A 24018-nucleotide genomic window follows, 5' to 3' on the forward strand; every position below is an offset into this window, starting at 1 on the left:
ATGCAGTGATGACTTCACTATGACACACAGTGGCTGTCATGGTAACCCAGGCCTGAGCTGCACCTGGTATCCTGAAGTGTGGACATTTACCATGGCAGCAAGAACAAGCTTGAGCGTACTCAGCTCATTTGACAAGGTGTTGATGGTGGAGGGTCTGCAGAGATGACTTGCAGAGAAGGGATCCCACAGTGGACAAAGCCATTTTCAGACAGACACAAAGGGCTGTACGTCCTTCTTACATTGTGGTGCCCAAACGTGGCATTGTGGAAATGTTTCTTAACACCTCCCTCGATTTCAAAGGTAAGTGAATATGAAGCTGAATGGTATGCTCTGCATTTTGGACTGTAGCATTCATAACTATTGAACAGAGAGTGTGAAATGCCCTGGCTTGACATGGCCAAGTGAAGAAGGGTACTGTGAGCAACCTAAAAGTGATCTACATGAAGTCTCAATGGGAACAGATAATGCCCATCAGTAGGTTCTCTGTGTGCTCTTTGAAAAACAAACAGAAGCAGACAAGGAGTTCAAATGGGCTACTATTACTTGGCTTCCGTGCCCTTGACATGTTTAATTGACCAGGTAGAAGTAATAGTCCTGTTCATTGCATTGTGCATTACTCGGCCAGTAATTCCAATCACATTGCTTTTATTCACAGCTTGCTCCTTTCCCCAGTGCTTTCCAAGCTGGAATTTCTTTTAGTCCTTACTGCTATCTGCTGCTTGGAAGCTCATCTTCATGAGAATACTCACTGTTAGCTTTAGCAATGCTGAAAATAAAACTTCTACAGCACAACAGATTCAATCACTTCATTTTCTTGCCTAAAGCACGCTCTGATTTCTTCAACTGTTCGGCAACGTGGGCGGAACAGGCATTTCAGTATATATTGCTACGTTCATTACAGGGAGTTCTTCCGTGCTAGAGATATTAACATCTTTGTTATTACTGCCAGTTCTCTCCTCCCCCGTACCAAGCGGTGGTTGGAGCTAAATTTCCTTGTAAGGACAGACTCCCAGCAGTAGTATTTTCCTCCTCAAAGTGAGGATCTCTTCAGAGGTCACTTCATTCTGCTTTCTCGGAACTCTGCCTCCCCCGTATTCCTTAGAAAGTCATTACTAAAGATGTCAAAACCACCTGCAAAAATTCATGGATATTCCAGAAATGAAGGTCATTCATCATCACCTCTTTGCAATCATTAATGACTCAAAGGCCGTGTTAGAGTTAAAAACTTTTATGCAAGAAAAGATGTTTAACATCGAATACAAAACCGGTTTGACATAGCTTATTTTTTAAACACCGTCCTTGTTCTTTTCATCAGCTGTCAATGAAAGCTCACAATTAAAAAAACAAAAAGTCATCTGAAATACTTTTAACAGCCTTATGAAAACATTCATAAAGTGCCACCCACAAAAGCGCCTAAACCAGAATCTGTGAGAAATAACCTATTAGGATGTTAATTTACTTAACTGCTGCTGAGGACAAAGCTGTCAAACAGCAGCATCTGAGAAGCTGTCAGTTGAACAGCCATCCAACCCAGCAGAAATACAGATCCACAGGCACGGCCCACGCAGAGGATGGCTGGGCCTGCAATATACGCTCATGGGCACCCAACTCTGTTGCAGGGGTTTGAAATAAATAGCTAACACCACCTAAACCCAAGAAAACTGACAAGTGGGAGATGTGGATTCTGAGGGGAGCGATCATGCTAAGCTATAGCCTTACAACAGGCAAAATCCAGGCAATTTATACAGGAAATGGATTTTAGGACAAAAATCACACCCCTCTAAGAATAGCAAAAGAAGGCACTGATCCTTGGAATGTCTCTGTGTTCCCTCCCGTGGTCTTGAATGTACCATACAGTAAGCACATTTCTTTCCTCATCCCCGAACGAGGGGCTGAGAACAGCCAGCCCATGCAGTGAACCTGTACTAGTTCATTCAGTGCAGGCTGAGTGCCCAGGCAGCGCTCACAGACCCATTTACCCAGAGGGGCACAGGCTCTGAGGGCTCCATGCCCCCTGTTCACACCCCATACGAGGTGTCCAGCAGCACCAAGTCCATAGCCCATGGTCCACATGGCCAACTACCCTGTATGGTGCTTTTGGTGGCGCACCAGCTGGGGCTGGAAACGAAAGCTTGCTCCGCACTGGCTGCAGTGGTATGGTTGCTCGCCCGTGTGGATACGGGTGTGCTTGATGAGGTTGGAGTTGCCACTGAAGCCCCGGCCGCACTGGCTGCATTTGTATGGCTTCTCACCGGTGTGGGTACGAGCGTGGTTAATGAGGTCAGAGCTCTGCCCAAAGCGTTTGCCACACTGACCACAAGAGTAAGGCCGGACACCGTTGTGAACCTGCTGGTGCTGGAGGAGGTGGGAGTGTTGGCTGAAGCTTTTCCCACAGGCTGGGCACTTGTAGGGCCGCTCGCCTGTGTGCATACGCTGGTGTTTGATGCAGGTGGAGCTGTCGCTGAAGATCTTCCCACACTCACTGCACATGTAGGGTTTGAGCCCGGTGTGGATGCGCTGGTGCTTCAGGAGGTTGGAGCTCTGGCTGAAGCTCTTTCCACACTCTGCACAGGTGTAGGGTTTCTGGCCAGTATGGACCCGTCGGTGCTGGATGAGGTGGGAGCTCTGGCTGAAGCCCTTGCCACACTCCCCACACAAGAACGGGCGCTCCCCAGTGTGCATTCGCTGGTGCTGGATGAGGTGGATGCTCCGGCTGAATCCCTTGCCACACTCGGAGCAGATGGTGGGCCGCTCTGCACCAGGGGCTCGCCGTGCAACTCCTGCCACCCTTCTCTCTTGTCTTTTCACCAGGCTGATGGCAGAGCAAGGCAGCTTGGCCTCCTCTGCCTCCCTGTGGTCACCTCGCCATGCCTCTGTGGAACCACGCTGACTTCCATGGCTGTTCTCCAGCTGTTCCTCTCCTCCTATGGAGGACAACAAGTCCTGCTGATCTGTGCTTGCAAAGTGATTCAGAAAGGGATCGATCTCAGCACCTGGAAAAAAATACGACTAATTGTAATTTTTGCTGGGAGATGAGCATGGCAGAGAACAGGTGAGTTCTTCTTCCAAAGAGTATGGTCTGCACTGTGTAGGAGAAGCAGTTACAGGGAAGGACTGTGTAAGGTCAACTGTTGATCACAGCCTGAACCTCTGATTAACCATCTGAGGCAACCAACGAGTCAGCTGTGGGAGCACAGGTGAAGGCAATTCAGCTCTGCTCCCAGATGGGTTGGAGCTTGACTTCACCCCTCCTAGATCCCAATTAAGGGCTGACCACCACTAGGGTAGCATCTCTTTCTGGAGATTACTCTTTTGTGGAGTTGTTGTGGTGTTCCTCTACATTGGTGAACATCCATCTCAGCCAGAGGCTTCAGCACTAGTGAGTCTTTTTTTAAGATACCTTCTGGCTATTCATTTACTCTGTAATTACAGCTATACTTGTATTATTCCAACTATACAGACTGGGAACAAAAATAAAACTAGTTGTGAGAATGAGACCTCATCACGGGACCCGGAGCCAATGTGCCACAAAAAGCAGAGCCAAGGGCAGTGCAATCAACCCTTCCTTGCCCCCAGGAAACTGCCATGTTCTGTCTTCTTAATATGCTGTCTTTCATACATATTCTTAATAGCACACTGACAGGGCCACAGTGATAGGGAAAGAGATGGTCTCAAATTAAGATGGATGAAAAAAAGTAGTTTGAAGAACGCTGCAGGAGCTCAGATTGCTTTTTGCTTTCTCTATACTTATAAACTCATTTCTTACCCATGCATATCTCCTTTGAGGCCTCATGATCTTGATCTTCTCCTTGGTCCATCTGGGCAGGTTATGTCAGGTTCACCAATCAGGAATCCTCCTTACAAAAGCAAACAAAATAATCTTAGTTGAATACTCAGCAATAGCATTGTGTAATATGCTTTGAAATCTACTCCCCCTGCTGAATACAGGGACCAGATGGAATATTTGCTTGAAAGAATGGTGCCATCTGAGTAAAAAACGTTTATGGGCATCTTGTGCACTAGTGAGGTACCTGATGTCAGATATGTTGTATTTTCTTGCAGGACATTTAAGGTTGCTTCTCTTCTGATGACCGGTACATGAGGAGATAGACCAGATGTGCTGGACTCAGAATTGGTTGATAATTGCTATAGGTTTAAGGAAAAAGCAAAACTGAGCCACATCTGCATGCACAGCTGAACTGGAGGCATTTATGTAATAATGACAACCACAAGACTAATTACTGTCTTCAAATTATTCCAAATGGAAAATGACTCCTGTCATTTTGACGGGCTTTTTGTTGTGGACTGCTTCATCCATCACTGCCAGCTACTGAATGGAAGGTAATAAGCAGTAAGAGATTAGATGGCATCAGAATTAAGGAGATAATTCAGAATGGTCTTGGACCTCAGACACCAGTCTTGAAGTCTTAGTGGGATCCTGGGTGGCAAAGCTGGACAGAAAGAAAAGGAGCAAGCAAAAGAGAGACTTATTGAACTATAGAATGATGAAGAAAGAAAAGGGAAAGGGAAAAGAAGCCGAGTGCTTATTTTAAGTATCTGCTGATGGGGCCCATCTCTGCAGATGTGCCATTTCAGGCTGTCCTGAGCCAACATATGTTAGGTTGCTTTCAGGAGCCTTATAGCTCTCAGAACTTTGCTGGTACTGAGAATCTCTGTTGCAGCAGATTGATGGTAGGAGCCAACCCAGCTGCCAACATGCTGGAATGTGTACCAGATGGCCTGTTCCACCTGAAAGCAGGAGACTGATGTCACCAACAGAGGAGAAGGTCTTCAAGGACCAACAATTCCTTGTCTTCACCACAGCTGTTTGCTGACAGCTCTTTATTTTCTCTCCTGACCACTCACCTCCATAGCTGTCCTGTGGCTGTGTCAGGCTGTGGGAGTCATCCCAGTGTAGGGCTCCATCTCTCAAGCTCCCTGGGGTCCTGCAGTTTGCTCCTGTAATGCTGTTGCTGGCTGAGCGTTCTCTGCATGTTCACCCTCAGGCAGAAAGCTGCTATTCATAGCAAGGTGTGAATCTCCCATGCTGGAAGGGACCCACAAGGATTACTGAGTCTAACTCTGGACTCTGCACATGACCACCCAAAATCTAAACCTTATCACACAGAATCACAGAATGACCCGGGTTGGAAGGGACCTCAAGGATCATGTAGTTCCAACCCCCCTGCCTGGCAGAGCCACCAAACATACACCTTTACTAGATCAGGTTGCCCAGGGCCCCGTCCAACCTGGTCTTGAACACCTCCAAGGACGGGGCATCCACAACCTCCCTGGGCAGCCTGTTCCAGGGCCTAACCACTCTCCTAGTGAAGAACTTCCCCCTAACATCCAACCTAAATCTTCCCTCTTTCAACTTAAAACCATTTCCCCGTGTCCTGCTATTATCAGCCCTTTCAAAGAGTTTACTCCCCTCCTGGGAGTAAGTTCCCTTCAGGTATTGAAAGGCTGCAATGAGGTCACCCTGCAACCTTCTCTTCTCTAGGCTGAACAAACCCAACTCCCTCAGCCTGTCCTCATAGGGGGACCTGATGGCTGACTATGTCTGACAGCGGTGCTCCCTGGACTCCTGCACGTGGAGCTGTGTCCTCCACACTGAGCAGTCATCCCATGCCCGCCTGTTCCTGATATACAGCACTAGTCAGTGATGCCCTCCCTAAAGCACAGACTGATGTGCTGGGACAGGCAGGAGATGGGGTGGTCAGAGGGCACTGCCACGGCACCCAAACAGGGGTGAGAAGCGAGAGACGTGGAGCTCTGGGAAACCGGGGCAGCGTGTGAAGCTGCCTGTGCATAACACAGATCGGAAAGTGGGCAAGGAGATGCTTTTTCCTGCAGCAGGTGGAAAGCGATAGGACGGGGGGACGCAGGGACAGCGGAGACAGGAGTACAAAAGGGCAGCCGTCCCTCCCCTCCTCCTTTCTGCCTCTTTCCTCCACGGTGCCGACAGACAAAGGCTCAGCCGAAGCTTCCAACGCGGGCTGCCCCCTCCAGGCCCCGCACCTCACAGCCCTCCAGGTCCCCCGCCCTGCTCCTACCTGCAGGGCGCCTCTGCCGCCCGGCGCCGCCACGCTTCCTGCTCCGCGGGCAAAGGGCGCTTCCGGGGCGGGGAGGGAGAGAGGGGGTCGTGATTGGAGATGAGGGAAACGGGATGAGTGGGAGGGGGTTGTCCTCGAACACCTCCAGGGATTCAGGGCCGAGTTGGACGGGGCCCTGGGCAACCTCATCTAGTAAACATGGAAGTTTGGTGGCCCTGCCAGGCAGGGGGGTTGGAGCTTCATGATCCTCGAGGTCCCTTCCAACCTGGGTCATGCTGTGATTCTGTGATTGGAGCTTTAGAATGGATGTTAGGCTCAGAAGGAGTGATGAGGTGTTGGAATTGGCTGCCCAGGTAGGCAATGGAGTCCCTGGAGGTGTTCAAGAATCATGGAGATGAGGCACTGAGGGATACAGTTTAGTGGGCAGGGTGGGGATGAGCTGATGGTTAGACCAGGTGATAGTAGTGATCTTTAATAACCTAATGATTCTGTATCCCCATCTGTCTGTAAAGTAGTATGACCGTCAGGCACGTTGGTACATCCTTGTCATGTTTGCAGCGCAGCACGTCTGCTTAGAAATGTGGAAGGCAGAAGATCAATATGTTTACAGTCAGAGTACAAATGTATAGAGAAGAAAGAAAGAGGAAAGTATCCTGTGCATGAAACTATAGTACTGGCTGTGGCTTAAATACCGATATGAGGGAACACTAGGCTCAGGCATCAGACTGCTGTCCAGCATCAGTGAAGGCAACCATGGAATTCATTTCCAAATACAATGCTGAGAAGAAGGTGATTGGAAACCCTTGGTTTCAATCTACCATGACAAATCCCATCTAACTACCATGATTGCCTACTATCTAGACGTGACTGGTGGTGTGGCCAACAAATACCATATAAGTGGTATCAGCAGAGCAGCTTTACTGTTTGGTAAAGCTTCATTTGGCTGATGATGTGGAAGCACCCTTTTGTTGCTGTTGTGTTGACAAAGCTGATATACCGGTTTTTAAAGGTTCCATGCATTTAGGGTTAAACATATTTGTTTGTTTGTTTGTCTTTAAAACAACCTAAGCAGCTGCGGTGACCAAAGGTGTGTGTCTAATGAAGAGTTTGTTGGAGCAAAGCAATGAAAATCTGATGAGGTTTACAGTCAATAAGGAGAAACGCTGCACAGGGGAGTAATTAAGTTTCCACTTTGCTGTTAGTTTTAGCCTCTCAGCTTTACCATTCTCTTGGTGTTGTGGTGCCTGAATGAATGTCCTATCTACCCAACAGTCTTAATGGTAATTACTTTACCTTTAGCTCAGCTGCCATCTGAATAAAAGGGAGGAAGCTTTAAAGACGTTTGAGTGATTGCGGCTGCCCACTGAAGATTGTTTCTTAAACTTAGGTATTGATCGACCATTTTCACTTGAAAGAGCAGAGTAATATATTAATCACTCAAATGTTCACCTTTGCTCTGCACAATAGCAGCAAAGCTCAACAAAAAAACCCCACATCACCCAAACAAAAAAATCCCAGTGAAAACAGGTTGGGAAACTACATCGAGGAGTCTCTCAATAGACATGAGATTCTACGTATGCCATCTGCAGGAGATACTCAGTTTACATAGTCTGCAAATTAAGCAGCTGAGATCGTTTGATAGACTCATCATTCCTAGAGGTGTTCAAGAGCCATGTGGATGTGGCACTGAGGGACATGGTGAGTGGGCGTGGTGGGGGTGGGCTGGTGGTTGGGCTGGGTGATTTTAGTGGTCTTTTCCAACCTTAATGATACAAGGATTTCACATCGCTTTGCAGCCTATTTCCCTGTTCCACAGGAATGGGACATTCTCTTTCATGAGGTGATAGCAGGCAATGTTTGTTGGTGGTAGCAAACTGCTTTCCAAGGGTTCATCTAATCATTTTAATCCATCTCATGGATGTGGCAAGTTCTGTGCTCTTTTGTTTTTGGCTTTCCCTTAATGCCTGCAACTAAAGTGTGAGGAGTAGTTTATGTCTCTCCATCCTCCGATATCTAAGAATAACTGAACATTTTCAAGGAACTGTTACGCAGGACTTGTTATCCAAGGAAAAAAACAACAGATGCAGGGGGTGTGTTGGGGCATAGGTTAAGTATGTAGAAAACCTTCCAAAAAACCCCACATTGAGCAGCTGAAGTGAGATGAGCGGAAGTGGCAGGTACAGATATCCACTCATTTCCCAGCAGTTTTTAAGGAGGTCATGTTGTACTGCTGATGTACTCCTGTGCTGGGAGGGCAGTCGGGCACTCAGAAGCATTGGGAAGGCAGCTGGGATGCATCAAGTAAAACATCTTGTACAGCAGTGAGAGAATTGAAGGGGAACCGCCAGTGCAGCAGCTTATCACTTAGGCTTGTATTTAAGCAGGGCAAAGCTGCAAATTGTTTGTACAGCTGTCACCTTGCTTTGCTAATTTTATTGTTTTTCCAGCTATATAAATGTTCCAAGGTGTGCTGAGAATTTTGCTTTCAAATATCTGGAGAATAACATATCTGTGTACTGGAGGGGGCAGCCTTTCCCTGTTTCTTCCTTCAGGCGGCCTCTTGTTGAATAACTTCAGTGTCAGTGATGGCTGATCCAGAAATTGAACGATATTAACAAGGCTATTTGTTTAAATGTGCATTCTGTAGCCCTCATCAGGGTAATTGTGTCCTGCAGAGTTAAAGATAGCAGCCCCAGGTCCCAAGGCAGCTTAATTTCAATTGGAACCGACTGCTTGACAGGGTACAAGTGAATCTGTGTACCTGCAATTGCATACATGTGCCTTATCTGCCCGAAGGTAATGATATGCAAATAACTTGGGCTTCAGTGGCCTGTGGGTGCTGAGACGCAGTGATTCACAAAGGAGACTATCAGCAGTTCAGGTGGTGATGAGAAACCTGGCATCTAGTGCTTGGGGAAGGCTGTATATAAGGCTGTTAGAGGCAGGCTGGAGTCACTCAGCTGGTTTCCTGGATGCCTTTTCTAATTACAGTGATTGCCTGAGGGCCAACCAAGCCAGAGGGAGCTCACAACCAAAACTGAAGTAGGGCTGCACGTGGATACATGCACATATGCTTGTGTATGCACACTTCATCTTAGTGTGAGAATTATGATGTGCATGCTGAAGTTTACAGGGTCAATGTGACTAAGGATGCAAGTCAACACCTTTCCACTTTGAACCTGGTGAATGAATTCATTAAGCCCCGCTGCTTTTTTGGGTTGTGTAAAGATTCAGCCAATTACTGACTGCCTGACTGAAGTGTTGCCCTTTCATCTAACAAGGGACGTCACAGTTTAGTGTGTCGGGAAGGAAGGAAGAGGAGGTTTGCAATTACCAGTAAATGTGCAGTAGGGTGAATGGGTGCCTTTCGGGCCTACATGGCTTGTGGAGCTCATTAAGCTGACCTGGGTGTAGATTACCATACCCAAATTGGGGAGGATGCTACTGAAGCAGCACAGTTCATCTTCATCATGGTTGAAGAGGGTAACTGTTGGTGTGGCTACTCTGCCCCAGAGGTCTTTTGTAGTCAAAAGATGTTAGCTTTATATGGTACTGACAGACTCTTGCTACTTCTCTGGATTTATTAGATCACCTTGTTCATTTATATGATCTCCTTGGTGCAGTACTGTTTAGACTTCTTGTATCTGATGGTTTTCTGTGTTTACTTCTTGTTGTTGGTTTGAATATTTTCCTGTTGAAAGAAGCCAGTTTGTGGGTTTTATCCTTTTCTTTTGAATGCACCATCATAAATTCTTAGTCTTCAGAACACTGTAGTGTCCACACTGTGTGTACTTATTGAAACAAGGCAGTAAAGATCACCCACAAAGATATATTTCATGATCAGACACATCCAGTGAAGGCAGCAATGAAAGTTACAGAGACTCTGATCAAGTTTACACGCCAGAGCTGCTTGTCCTGTTGATTACCTGCAGAGCAGCAATCTTTTTTTAGTCATGCTGTGGTCTTTAGGGCAGTTGCATTTGTTTCTCATTTTCTATATGAGCGCACCATGTAAGCAGTTATTTTGGGTTGTCGGTGCAGGTTAGCTGACATACATTTCATCTTATGGCTCTTGGATATGTGCACTTCTTTGTCTCTGTACTTGGACATGAGGTATTGCTTGATAAGCAGAGAGAGGTGACTTGCTTTCTTCACTACATATCCTCTCCATTTAATTGTTCCTCCTGGGTCTCAGCTCTGCCCTAATGGTGGTTTTGCTTCTTTCTTGTAGAAGTGAAGACAAATATTTTTGGGGCAATGAAGAGACAATGAAGATAAGTTCAATTGACAGTTTATGGCACAGATTGCAGTCTCGGTGCTGTGAGTGGCAAATTCACCCAAAGTTATGGGATGAGAAATCAGACTTTTTGAACCTCAGATATAAATGCATTTTTTGAGCTGATTGCTGAGGTGACAGATACATTAGAACCACAGACCTCTCTTGAGCCTTGCAGGAGTTTGGTCTCGCTTGTGTTCCTTTGGCCTATCAAGAAGCACTTTGCGTTATCTCCCATGGGTTGTTTTATTGGTGTCATGTATGCTTTGAAAAGCTAGAAGCTGAATGGGTTGTGTGGCAATATTTTGGTGCTGCGCTATTTCACATGAACAGTTTACTTTGGGGAACTTTCACTATGGCAGATGACTGTGATATAACTCTTTATGGTAGACACTTTCACGCTTCTGGTTATAAAACTATGCACTTGTTGTGGTTTAACCTGGCTGGCAGCTAAGCACCACACAGCTGCTTGCTCACTTTGCACCCAGTGGGAATTGGGGGAAAGAAGTAAAACTTGTGGGTTGAGATAGTTTGACGTGAAAGAAAAGGGAAGAGGAAAAGAAAAAAAGAATACTCAAAACAAGTGATGCATAACAGAATCACTCAGCACTGATGCCCAGCTCGGTCCCGGAGTCAGCGGCAGACACGCAGCCAAGACCCCCAGCTCTTATTGCTGAGCATGATGCTGTATGGCATGGGATGGGACATCCCTTTGTCAATTGGATCAGCTGCCCTTGCTGTGTCCCCTCCCAGCTCCCTGTGCACCTCTAGCACCACAGTATTTTTGCAGAAGACCAGAGGAGCAGTTGTGCAGATGCACAAGTCCATCACCAGCCAGTCTTCGTTTGTTGACCTTCAGGTCATGCTTTACTCTCAAGTTCTGCATGCAGTAGCAAGAGAAAATGTATTTCTGATTGATTTATTTTTTCCTATGAAAAGCCATCTGATGGTGCTAACTTCAGCACTAACAGTCGTGTCATGATGAAAAAAGGGATGCTCACCCACAAGTTCATAGCTGCTACACCTTTGATGCAGTGGTTGAAGCCACAAAGTATGTCTTACAAATTAAGAAAAGCTATTTTGTGTGCCTGAGAATTTTATGTAGAGTTAGCAGTTAGTGTGAAAGCATCCTTTAAGTATTTCTGCTCACCTACCTCGAGACACAACATTCACTGATAAGACCTAGGTAAGTGGGGCTTAGTGATTTCTTGGTCAATAAGCCCATGAAATGGGCATCATAGTAAAGGAAGGATCCTATTTGGATTGTTATCTTTTTTCACCTTCCACACTGCATTGTGTGCACTGAAGGTAAGAAAATTTGTTTGCTTAATTCCTAAGTCCGTAGCAGCAGTGTGCTTCTACATTAAAATGGGATTTAAAACGATGTGGGTGCATTCCTGGAGGCTTATGCTGCTGAGCTTACTAATTGCAGGATGAGGACAATATTCGAGGGATGGGCTGAAAGAAAATTGCTTGCAATGACCTTGTTTTGTGTGTTGTATTTTCAGCTCATGGTAATGTGACAATAAACAGTTGTGTGTGTGACTGTTATTTTTGATCATGGCTATCCCCAGTTGGGGCAGCCTTTTGGGATCAGTTGGTACAAGGGAAATGTGCCCTTATAATGCAGGACATAGGGCAACAATAGGCATGGCCAGTGGATTCACATCTTTCCTAATGGAACACTGAGGCTGTGCACTGTTGGGAAAGAGGATGCAAGACAGTACAAAGCTATGATATGCATCAGCTTCTGGTTTTGTCCCTACAAAAGGATATTTTTGCATATGGCGTTGTGAGTGTAAATTCTCATTTAACCTTGCTCTCTCAATGCACAGGGATGCTTACATTGAAAAGGACCACAGTGATCATCCAGTTTCAACCCCCCTGCTATGTGCAGGGTCGCCAACCACAAGACCAGGATGCCCAGAGCCACATCCAGCCTGGCCTTGAATGCCTGCAGGGATGGGGCATCCACAACCTCCTTGGGCAACCTGTTCCAGTACGTCACCACCCTCTGAGTGGTTACATTATGATAAATAGGATATGTGTTCATGGCTGGCATCTTCTGCCTGTTTGTTCTTGAGTTCATGTATTAATCTCATGAGACCATTTTTTTTTCTATTTTTTCTATTGGCTTTAGTTTTACGTTGACTGATTTGAGAGTTTTGGGATGAAAGAGTTAAGTACTCTTAACAAGTTAAGTAATCTTTGCTTGTTGGGGCAAAACAATCTCAGAATTGCACAGGAGCAATTGTCATTATTAGAAGCAAGAAATTATTATTAACATGGGAGTTATTTTCATTCAGACATTGAGACCATAGTGATTTTATAACTCGGACATGCTGAATTCAACTTATGACAAAAGACACAGGATTTATTGTTTCCATATAGCTCCTGATGGAAATGACAAGATGCGGTTCTGCAAGAAAACTGTTCAAACTTAGTCTTTTGAGTTTTGTCAGTGTTGAAGACAATCTTGTAGATGTGTCCCTAGGTGTTAATACGTATGACAGATGCTGATTCATAATACACTCTTGTTGTGTCTTGTTACCTCCCAGTAGAATTCCACTGTCTTAAATCAAATCCAAGTAAACTGCTTCCTCAGCACAACAAGGAAATGGACCTTCTTATGATTCTTAGGGAACCGTTCAGGGACTCTATTCATTATCTGCCTTTCTCTTAAGAGTAAGCTCTGTTGGCATGCAAGTACCAAGCAGATAACTTCTATTCTCTGAGTGTGGCTGTGTGGTTTGTATGATTCAAGACTAAATGTGTGGCTTGTCTGGGAGCAGCAGAGCAAGGAGATGCACTTCTATGGAAAACACCATTTAGATGGTGCATGCTGCTCTAGCAGGTTTCTTTTTCCAGAGTCTGTGTTCAAAGGCTTCTAATTTCAACAAAATGAGGAGGCATGACTGATTCCTTTCCCCCTGAGACAAGCCTTGCTTATGGTTTCCTTGCCAGCATGTATGGAGTAAAATTGAAATATAGGAAATCCAAGTAAAACTCCAAACTGGGACAGGATTCAAGCAAGGTTGATGTTCCTGTGGTTTACCTAATGTTTGACTACATTTCAGAATACAATTTCATGCTCACATGTAACAATTTATTCATAGGGAAAGACTTTGCTTTCCTGGTACCTTTTACCTATGCAGAGGTAGAGCTCAGTGTGAACTATGTAGTGTGTAGCCTCCCAAGCATGTTTTGCAGCCAACCCAAAGCTCTGTGCCACTACAATGTCCTGGTATTTTACTACTAACCTTTCTTTATTGCAGGTCCATGTGACCTGCAATAAGGAGCTGAGACTGTAATGGAGATGCAAAATACGAAGTGGCTACCCTTGATTTATTTGTCTTGTGCCAGATGTGTAATCATATAGTTAACAGATGAATGAAACAGAGACTACCTGATGTAAACCTTCCTGAATAAAGCTGGGCATTCTTTTGCCAGCTTCACTACTTCAGCTGAAGACCGAGGGTGGCCGAAAGTGTCATTTATACTTTGTGTTACTCCAGTGCATGCTGGAAATATTGTCATCTGTGACTGGGAGGCAGTAAATTCTTTATCTGTATCTTTAAGTGCTTGCTGGTTTGGATATGTCAGAGGGACTTTCTTGTAAATTTGAGTTTATGACCATCTCCAAAATGAGAAATTATTCACTTGTACATCTGCAGCGGTTCCTGCAGTGGGGAAAGTGGGTAGCTTTTAATTAGATGCTGCCTATGATTGTGGTTTTGTTCTGTATTTCAGCTTGAGTTCAACCAGTTTTACATCAGTGTAACCTTTTTTTTTTAGTTTGGTTAAAATTAGCCTTTCTACTGACCAAGCTGAGTGGGGTTCATTTGAGGTGGAAACGATTAGTGGAAAAAAAATAAGAAGAAAGAAAAAGACTTTTCTTGCTTGCTGCTTTCCCTTCATTTAACACCATCTTGTCTTCATAGGCCAATGTAGACCTGGGCAGTGACATGTTAGGTCCCATATGAAATGACAGGAGCCTGCATGCACTTCCCTGGAACCAGAGGTTGTGCAGCAGTGGTGCTTACAAGGGTTTTGTTGCCTGAAGGTGATACTTGGACTACTGTTTCTGACTCCAGATGTGTGTACTTCTAGTCACTGTGCTTTACAAAGCCTACAGTGCTTTGGTCAAAGTGGAGCTGCTTTGTTTTTGTGTTTTTTCAGGCTCTGAGCCATCACTGATGTTCCTTTTGGACTATGATGTAGAAACCAAAACAGAGTGATACACGGAGACCTGCAAGTTTAACTGAGGCATATTGCAACAATAAATGCCTACTGTATGAATAATGCTTACAAGCTGTTCTTATTACTACACCTTGCACATATCTCAGTTGATACAGCATTTTCAGAAGTGTGGACACAGGACAGGTAAGAAACACTTTTCAACACTTAAGTAGCTTGTTTAAATAGCAGTTTATGTGTAGATCTAGGTCTTTGGATTTCAGGATATATCTGACTTCAGTTTTTACTATGAATTCAGTCAAGGCCAGCCATACTGCAACTTCATGTTGCTGTCAGGTAACAATTGGGCTGAAAACAATTTAACCTTCCTAAGTCCATGACAATTTTGTATGGTATGGATGAAGCTGAGTGCTTCCCCATTTGCTTGGAGGCCTGTGTGAGGCTTTAATCTAAATTGAAGATCTTTTGGTTTGTTAGTTCTGAATAGCTTACCTTCAAATGGAAGCAAGATGGAACTGAGGATCTCCTTTCCCTGCAGCAGTCATAGAGCAGTTATGATTGGAAAAGACCTCTAAGAACACCCAGTCCAACCATCATCACCAATGTGCCCATAAAACATGTCCCTCAGTGCCACATCTACCTTTTTCAACACATGATGATAGGAGAAAGTGGGTTTGCACAGTGTGGAGGATGAAAGATGGTGGCTCTCTATCAAGATGCTACTGATGAAAGATAGTGACCTTCTGACAAGATGCTGTTATTGCCTGTGGGTGTTTTGCAAAGTTTGTTCAGCACACAGATAGTGAAGGCAAAAGACAGTTTGTCTCTTCTGGTAGGAAGGAGTAGATATTTGGAAGGCTTAAACAGTAAACAGAGGAAAGGGAGGCTCTTGGAAAATAGGAGTGTGTACTTGAGATTGAAGAGGGTGCATGAAGAGACTGTAGAAATATAAGATCAGTGAGTAGCTTTTATGTCCTCCTGGGCATTACTTTTCTCTAGTAAGTGATAAGCTGTAGGCAATTGAGCTAAATGAAGAGTAGGATTCTTTTCACTGCTCCCTGCAAATATTTCAAGTATATTTATCTGCTTTTTTACTTGTATTGGCTTAAATCTGGATAGGAGGAACAAACTTGCAGCTTGCAAGCTTGAGACTAACAGATGATGATCTTGAGCATGACTGGAAGGAGACGTCCTCCTTCAGTATATGTCACTGTGTGGTTTTTTATTGGTTACAAACAGCGAGCTGAGAGTGCAAGGTATGATTGACTTAATCATACTGAGTATTGCGGACAGATATGATTCTTGGGCTTCTTTTCTGCTTAGTTTTGTAGCTGTAGTAAGTGGTGGAGGTAGTGGGTACAGGGAAGTGAAACTTGGATGTTCTCTTTGAGAGGCACAGCTGAGACCAAGGTTTCAACTTAATTATTTTTCTTATAGTTTATCTCACAAATATGAAACAATTCTAGAAATTTGGCTTCACCTAGAAAGCACAGACATTTTATTTACTATCTGCTCTGAACAAGCTATTTCCTACTTAACCCAGATCCCCAGAATGGCTTCTGGTGACATATTGTTCCACAGGGCAGATTCTGGTCCCTGATCATACGTGAGTCCCTTGACCGATGACTTCTCTGGCAGTAGTGAATTCAATAGCCAGTGCCTGAGAACATGTTGAACTACTAAGAGAACACTTTGCAGGGGGAATTGTAAGGATATTCAGGTGAAAATGCTGTAACTATTTGGGAGTGTTTCCTAAGCCACTTCCTTTGCATGAACTCTGATCCACAAGTTAGTGTTTTTCCTTTATTCTGCTATAAAAACGTCCACTGCTGCCTCAGAAGTAGCTGAAGAAGTAAGACTACCTAATGCATGGCTTTCAGAAGCCAGGCCAGGGGCTGACATCTGAACTCATCTGTTGTTATCTCCACTCTGTTTTCAACCAACTGTTTCTTCTCCTTTCAGAAAACGATAAGAACCTTTGCGTGCAAGGACTGCATGGTACAAACTGCTGAGCAAAATAATGAAAATTTGCTGAACAACAGCCAAGAGACTAACCCAGCAACAGCTGACATTGATATGTCTTGTCTCCACATTTCAAGGTAATCAGAAGCAAACACAAGGAAACTAACCAAAAGCAATACTATATTCAAGCAGCAAAGAAGAAAAGCGTTAGCAGAATTTCCCATTAACTTGTACAGTGGATTGGAAGCAACACTCAGGCTGGGGCAAGGGAAGCACTGCTGCCCATGCAAAGCAGTTAGCCTGGGCTTGGGGGAGTGTTTGGGCAGCTCTCCCCAATGCTGTGGTCAGGGGCTGCTCTGCCAGTGGAATTGAAAACTAGGCCCAAGTTACTGGTGTGCAGAGCTGTGGCCAGCCCTATCCAAAATGCTTGGGTGTCTTTGCTCAGCAGTACTGGTAGATGTGAAGCTACCAGAAGCTCTTCTCCCACCAACACAGTATAAAGGAGAAGATAAGACAGTGGAAGTTCCATTTTCTGCCTCAGGTGTGAATGGGTTTTTCCAGGTCCCTGTGTATCATCGCCAGGTGTAAGAAAATCTGGAGGCAAGGACCATGCCATTGAAAAGCAGAGGCACAAACTGAGCCTGAGTTTGAAGGGAACAGACACTGAGGATGGCAGCAGTGTCTTTGTGCCCCAACACAGATGGGCAGTGCTTGTGGGTGCCCTCATGTCCATTGCAGGTCCACCCACATCCCTCCTCAGGACACAGAAGAAAGGCCTGAACTTGGGGAGCTGTGAGCAGAGCTCGCTGTGCACAGGCAATGTGCTCCTTTACCTATGTTGCGGCGTTGTTGGCATTAAGATTTCTACTCAACTGATGTTTCCTTCCAGGTGGCAGAGCTCAGAGGTAGGAAAGCTGTAAAGCCTCCTCCTTCAGTTAATGAACTGTGTGGTGTTCCCAGCTTTGAGAAGAACATTTATCCAGAATTTGAGCCCTACAGTCCTTCAGGACATGAGGACTGTGTTCCACCACATTTTGATTATCCCACACCCCTACAGTTTGACTGTGCTGCAGAGTTTGATGATTGCTGTCTCCTTGGGTATGACAACTTGACAGATGAAGGCCATGCTATTACACCATGTGACTCCAAGATGCAAAGTGTCCTGGAAATGCAGTGGAGGACTTGATTCCATTCAGTATCATTCAGAAGGGGACACACATAGAACAAGTCTGGACATTCAAGTTATTAGATTTACCAAAAACCGTGTTGGCAGCATTGGGCAGAGATTTGGATTCTTTCCTTCTCTCTCATCTGGCTTTGAGCTCACCTTGTAATTCTGCTGTTGTTCAGGGAAACCTATTTTTTCTTGCTTGCTTTGAAGAATTGGCTGAAAGTCTGAAGAGAAATCTCTCAGGAGATTTGTTTGTTTTCCAGGGGTGATGCCTTTCTTTACCCTTTGTGTTTCTGAAGGTCATTCAGGAGGACCCATTCGGAATCCCCTGGAAAACAGATGTGTTAATTAACTAGGAGTTCAGTCACTGCATCTTTACTTATGCTAAGAGCTGTCTTCTCTGTGCCTGTCTTATGTAGTCCATGCACCTGTGTGGATGGTTGGGGAAGAGAGTGAACACCTTAAAAGCTTGATGGACGTGAGCAACTTGCCTAATCCTTCAGATAATGCATACCATTAAGAAAGCTGCAGTTTAGGCATGATTTTGATACTGGTGTTTAGTTAGAAGAATATACCACCAAGGTAGAGTCAGTTTGCACTATACATGGGAAGCATACTCTACCACAGATGATGCAGCAGTTTTTGCTGAGGAACTGCAATTGGGATAACAGCCTGTCTTTAAAACCCTTACCCTTCGTACTGTGTTCAGAAAGGAGAGGTTAGATATTTTTTTGAAGGGAATCACCTGCTAGCCCACATTCAAACTTACCACAGCAAACACCTGGTGCGAAGGCAAAACTCTTCAGTCCACAGTGTGAGCTTGTGAGTATTCATGGTGTAAAATTAAATTCCTAATGGGTGCTTGTAAGGAGAGATGAAAAAGCTGCTTACTTGCCAGAATCCACTGAATAGTGCCTTAGACTCACTGAGAAGCATCATAATTTGGTGACAACGAATGACATTTCTGGAGATGCCCAGTCTGACATCTTTTTTGGGAAAAAATATGATGATCTGATGATGACAAAGTGTCTGAAACCAGAGCGAGAGAGCTAAAATGCTACTAAAGTTTTGAGCCAGAGGATGGATGAATGAAGAGCTCATTCCAAATGGGCAGTGCACTTGGAGTTTCCTCCTGCCTGCAGGGAAAAAGCTCAGTCACACTGGCAAACACCTGACTGCTTTTTCAGCAAGGCTTCAGTTTGCAGTGTGGACTACAGGGGCTGTGCCACCTGCTATATGAGCTAGATGGCTTTGTGTTGCAAAGAAACAGATGCAGGTATCTGCTGTTAAGCTACAGCAGATGTGGGCATGCGGTGCTGGTGAGGGAAGGAGTGGCAATTGGGGCTGTAGACCTGAGAGCTGAAATTTCCCAGCTTCTTTGTGTCACTACCCTTCCTTCTTAAACACTGGTTTTATGTGCCTTTAAATGGTCTCCTATGCAGATGTAGTTCTCCACAAGATAACTGGAATAATATCCTTGAAGATACCCTATTTTGTCTAGTTGAGATACTTGCTACAGCTTCCAGATGTATTGCTTATCTCTGATAAATGTCATTTCTAACCACCAGGCTTCTATAATAACCGCAACATCCTCAAAATGTGGGCTGAAATCCCAGACAGTAACCAGTCACTGGAAACTAAGTGGAGACCAAATGTCCCTAGAAAACCAGTGTCCTCACATGGACAGCGTGAGGAGGACACCTCCCCAGACAACCACCGACTCCTGCAAAAGCACAGAGGATTCAGATTTGTTTGCTTAACCTTTTAACCACAGTAATCTTCTGAATATGTAATGGATAGGTGTGCCCTATGTAGTCAATAGTATATTGAGAACTGCTGGGTTATAAATAGTGGAGATAACTCAGATCTGCTTGATTTGTGGAGATAACTCACCTTAAGTCCTGTGCAGAAATAAAGCAATATTTCCCCTCTAATCACTTGTCTGTGTACCTTGCCCTGTGCTGCCTGGGCACCACCAGTAACTGTGAAACCAGGTGCCCAGCCAGGTAGCAGTAGGCCTTTGGTTCTAGAATGTTCTAGGCTACTTTATGATTGGCTTGGTCAAAATAGGGGGCAGGGCCTCTCTCCCCTATATAAGGGTACCTGACCAGGGGTACAGATGGGCTGGGTGGGAAATGAAGGGAGGTTGGAGGTAGAGGGGTCTGAAAGCCATGCTACTGTTATTACCTGTTACAGAGGGACACCCTGGTGATATGTTGGGATGCTTACAGAAGTACGCATCCCTGTTGAATCCTTTTGAGTGTTGTACTCTCATAATGAAGCATTGCTTTGTTGCTCTGATAGGTGGTGACATATCCAGCACTGCCTGGAGTGTGGTGATGAGTGCCATGTCACCACAAGACTTGCTTGTCAAGGCCCAGGGTAGTATTATGGGCAGTGGCATGTGGTATAGGACATGTTTCCAGCCACCCAATAGTTCCTTTCTCCATTGTAAGCACATAGCATTTGCAATTTTGAGTTTGACAGATCAGCTGATGGATGGGAATCAGGGAATCTCAAATGGTACAACATTACCACTGGTGCATCTGTGTGGTACTGATCGGCACCTGCTGTTCTTTTGCTCTTAGCAGTCCCCCAACAGAAAGGTCCTTTGAGAGACTGGGCTAAGTAGACAGTTGCCTAATGTTCTCCATCTCCAAGGCAGCTATACCAAAAACCTATTGGTACTCTTTTAGTCCTTGAAGTACCCTCTCCTGAGGTAATCTATACCAAGGATGCTCAGAGCCTCTGGACTGGTCACAATGGGGTGCTTTTGCTACTCATTGTCAGTCAGGCTCAATTCAGCCTCCACTGAATTCACACAGCCCAATAAGCCCAACTGTCCCTTTCCTCCACCTGATCGGAGGCAGAGCCTGTCTAGTTCTGTTAATTTCATTCATCAGTCATGAATGCAAACCAAAAGGCTGGTTATCAAACTCAGAAATAAGCTCAGACCATCTACTCTGTTTGGAGAACTACCCACTGGAAACTGGAGTGGTCATTTTCCAGGAAGAACTCCCTTTTGTGATGGTTTTCCCTTGCAACTCACAAATCTGTCCCCCTACTACTGAAGTGAGTTTTCTGTCCCATTTCCTCATATCCCCTCCTTGGTCATGCAGGTTAGCATCTGCAGGGATGCAAACACAGACATGCTTTAATGTTACTGACAGAGGATAGAAGCAGTTCTGGTAGAATTGGCATACAGCCTATGTGATCTTATTTGGACAGTGCTCACTCTAACTTTTATACTGTATGGTTAAAGCTAATGGAGAAGCAAGCTATACTTTCTGTGTTCTCTTAAGGGCTGCTACAGTCGATCTTTCTCAAGCGCACTACTGCCTCTTCAAAATGCTTTGTTGTTCCTTGCGCGAGAGGAAGTAAAACTGAAGCTGTCAAACCCTATTAAGTATGTAAATGGAGGGAAAACCTTGAAAAGAGAAGTATTCTGAATCTGTGACAATGCATGCAAATATCTTATTCGGTGATTCTGTGACCATTTTAAGCTCTAACATGGAGACACGTGTTTAAAGCACTCCAAAGAAAGCAGAAAGATAACAGTACTACAGAACATGTAAGCTCTCCCTCTTCTTACTTTGTACATTGCATGTATTTGCCCACTTCTATGTGTAATTATTATAAGAGTCTGCAAAACCAAAACTTTTTTTGACAAATCAAATAAAGTAACTACAATAACGTCTTTGTAGTACGGGCGAAGATGTCCCTGCTTTGATTTCAGTATAACGTTCCATATCTAGCCTTTGTGAACTTTCCACAGCCAGCCATCATTACTTAGAGTTACAGATGTTCTCAGCACAGATGTCTTGTATGCTGTTATGACATGCAATAGATTTCCCAGAAACTGAGGTGATTGCTCACACACTGCTATAGCCACAAAGCTTCAGAATACTGTTGTCATCTGATCCTTTTACTCCTTACCTGAGCAGTTGTCACGGGTTACTTAGATTTACCTATGCCCGTGACAGGGGAAGCCACCCCGTGGGCCCCCCTCCCGGGGCCCGGAAAGGAGGGGGAAAAAAGGGAGTGGGATAAAACAGCGACAATCTAAGGAGGAAAAACTTATTTTACTAAATATGATACCGAAATACAAGATAACACAATATAATATAATTGAGGCTAACAAATTGAACGAAACAGAGAGAGAGAGTCCCCGAAAACCGAGAGGCCTACTGTGAACTCTAGGCGACACGGCTGGAACGCTTCCCACTCTCCGAGAAGTTCGAGAGAAGAAGGAGGGCACTCCAGCCTGGGAACGAGATTATACAGCGTCCTGGTCCCGTGACTTATCATTAACCCTGTTGTTCTCTGGGATATGTAGTCTTCTTCTGTGGACTGCACATTCAATAGAAGTATCCATACTTTACATGATGTTATGATGTGGAATACTGATACTGATAGCAAAATTACAAAACCATGACATTCCACCCCTTATTCTACATTATTACATCATGGTAAATATATATATACATATATATACACGTATGTAAAATTATGATAGCTAAATAGTAGAATTACATGTAACATAACTAAATGTACAACTATAATAACTAAAATACACTACACATGCAAACGTATATACATATAAATACATAAAATTATTGACTGCACTCCCCCAGCATCAAATTCCCTTGTGGTACACATTGAACATCCCCATCCTTCTGCATTACCCACCAAGTGCACCCAGGTCCCTGGGCAAAGACAGTTCCACGGATAGGTTTGCCCTTTCCAGAAGCTGGAAGGACCCAAACAGCTTTTCCCAACATGTTCTTTACATGTACAACAGGGACCTTATCTCCTTCTACAGTGTGTAGGGGGCTAGATTGACTAGGACCATCACGATTGACAGATCCTCTAGTATTCACCAACCAAGTGGCTTCTGCCAGATTCTTCTCCCAGTGCTTAAATGTTCCGCCACCCATTGCTTTCAACATAGTTTTCAACAACCCATTATATCGTTCAATTTTACCAGAAGCTGGTGCATGGTAGGGAATATGATAAATCCACTCAATGCCATGATCTTTGGCCCAAGTATTTATAAGGGAATTTTTAAAATGTGTCCCATTATCAGATTCAATTCTTTCTGGGGTGCCATGTCGCCACAGGACTTGTTTCTCAAGACCTAATATGGTGTTTCGAGCAGTTGCATGGGGTACTGCGTATGTTTCAAGCCACCCAGTGGTTGCCTCTACCATGGTGAGTACATAACACTTACCACTGCGAGATCGTGGCAAGGTGATATAATCAACCTGCCACGCCTCCCCATATTTATACTTTTGCCACCGCCCTTCCTCCCAGAGAGGTTTCATCCTTTTGGCTTGTTTAATTATGGCACATGTTTCACAATCATGAATAATCTGCGCAATAGCGTCCATGGTTAAGTCCACCCCTCGGTCTCTGGCCCACTTATATGTCGCGTCTCTTCCTTGATGACCTGAGGTCTCATGAGCCCATCGAGCTAGAAATAATTCACCCTTATTCTGCCAGTCCAAGTCAATTTGAGCCACCTCAATTTCGGCAGCTTTATCTACCTGATGGTTGTTTTGATGTTCTTCAGTAGCCCGACTTTTGGGCACATGTGCATCCACATGACGCACCTTTACAACCATATTCTTTGTTCGGGCAGCAATGTCCTTCCATAATTCAGCGGCCCAAACAGATTTACCCTTCCGTTGCCAGTTGTTTTGTTCCCACCTCTGTAACCACCCCCATAAGGCATTTGCCACCATCCATGAGTCAGTATAAAGATACAGCATTGGCCACCTCTCCCGTTCAGCAACATCTAAGGCCAGCTGGACAGCTTTTACCTCTGCAAACTGACTTGATTCTCCCTTACCTTCGGTGGCCTCTGCAACCTGTCGTGTGGGGCTCCACACAGCAGCTTTCCATTTGCGATGCTTCCCTACAATGCGACATGATCCGTCTGTGAATAGGGCATATTTCTTTTCATTTTCTGGTAATTCGTTGTATGGTGGGGCCTCTTTAGCACGTGCTACCTCTTCTGCTGGTGATGTTCCAAACCTTTTATCTTCAGGCCAGTCCATGATTACCTCTAGGATTCCTGGACGATTGAGGTTTCCCATTCGCGCTCGCTGTGTAATCAGCGTAATCCACTTGCTCCAGGTGACATCGGTAGCATGATGAGTGGAGGGAACCTGTCCTTTGAACATCCAGTTCAGCACTGGCAGTCGAGGTGCCAAAAGGAGCTGTGTTTCAGTCCCGACTACTTCGGAAGCAGCCCGAACCCCCTCATACGCGGCTAAGATCTCCTTCTCAGTTGGAGTGTAGCACTCTTCAGACCCCTTATATGATCGACTCCAGAATCCCAGGGGTCGGCCTCG

The 24018-nt window shown here is 44.9% G+C and overlaps 1 protein-coding gene and 1 pseudogene across 3 annotated transcripts; one reads left to right on the plus strand and one right to left on the minus strand.

Annotated features, from left to right (window-relative positions):
- Nucleotides 1–1212: 1212 nt before the first annotated feature.
- Nucleotides 1213–6107, minus strand: LOC107321933 (uncharacterized). 3 transcript variants are annotated; one of them, XM_015879431.3, is made up of 4 exons: nucleotides 6057–6107; nucleotides 4867–5014; nucleotides 3767–3857; nucleotides 1213–2993 (listed from the first exon to the last, which is right to left on the minus strand). In XM_015879431.3, exons 3-4 carry the CDS (start codon nucleotides 3816–3818, stop codon nucleotides 2080–2082), a joined length of 966 nt encoding a protein of 321 aa, XP_015734917.2. In that variant the 5' UTR covers nucleotides 3819–3857; nucleotides 4867–5014; nucleotides 6057–6107; the 3' UTR covers nucleotides 1213–2079. The 3 variants fall into 3 exon arrangements, with proteins under 3 accessions (XP_015734917.2, XP_015734906.2, XP_085383116.1); XM_015879420.3 differs by having other exon boundaries at nucleotides 4867–5047; XM_085526990.1 differs by lacking the exon at nucleotides 4867–5014.
- A 791-nt stretch (nucleotides 6108–6898) lies between these two features.
- LOC107321945 (uncharacterized) lies at nucleotides 6899–17816 on the plus strand (annotated as a pseudogene).
- The last annotated feature ends 6202 nt before the right edge of the window (nucleotides 17817–24018 follow it).

The sequence above is a fragment of the Coturnix japonica genome, chromosome 1 (genome assembly GCF_054131305.1).
Source record: "Coturnix japonica strain WE chromosome 1, WE-NBRP24, whole genome shotgun sequence".
Classification (NCBI taxonomy): Eukaryota; Metazoa; Chordata; class Aves; order Galliformes; family Phasianidae; genus Coturnix; species Coturnix japonica.

Excerpts from the sequence above, each read along its gene's own strand:
- LOC107321933 (XM_085526990.1), bottom strand. The coding sequence starts at position 3,818 with ATGGACCAAGGAGAAGATCAAGATCATGAGGCCTCAAAGGAGATATGC. Across the intron at positions 2,994-3,766 it reads CTCAAAGGAGATATGCATGG|GTGCTGAGATCGATCCCTTT; the intron begins GTAAGAAATGAG and ends ATTTTTTTCCAG.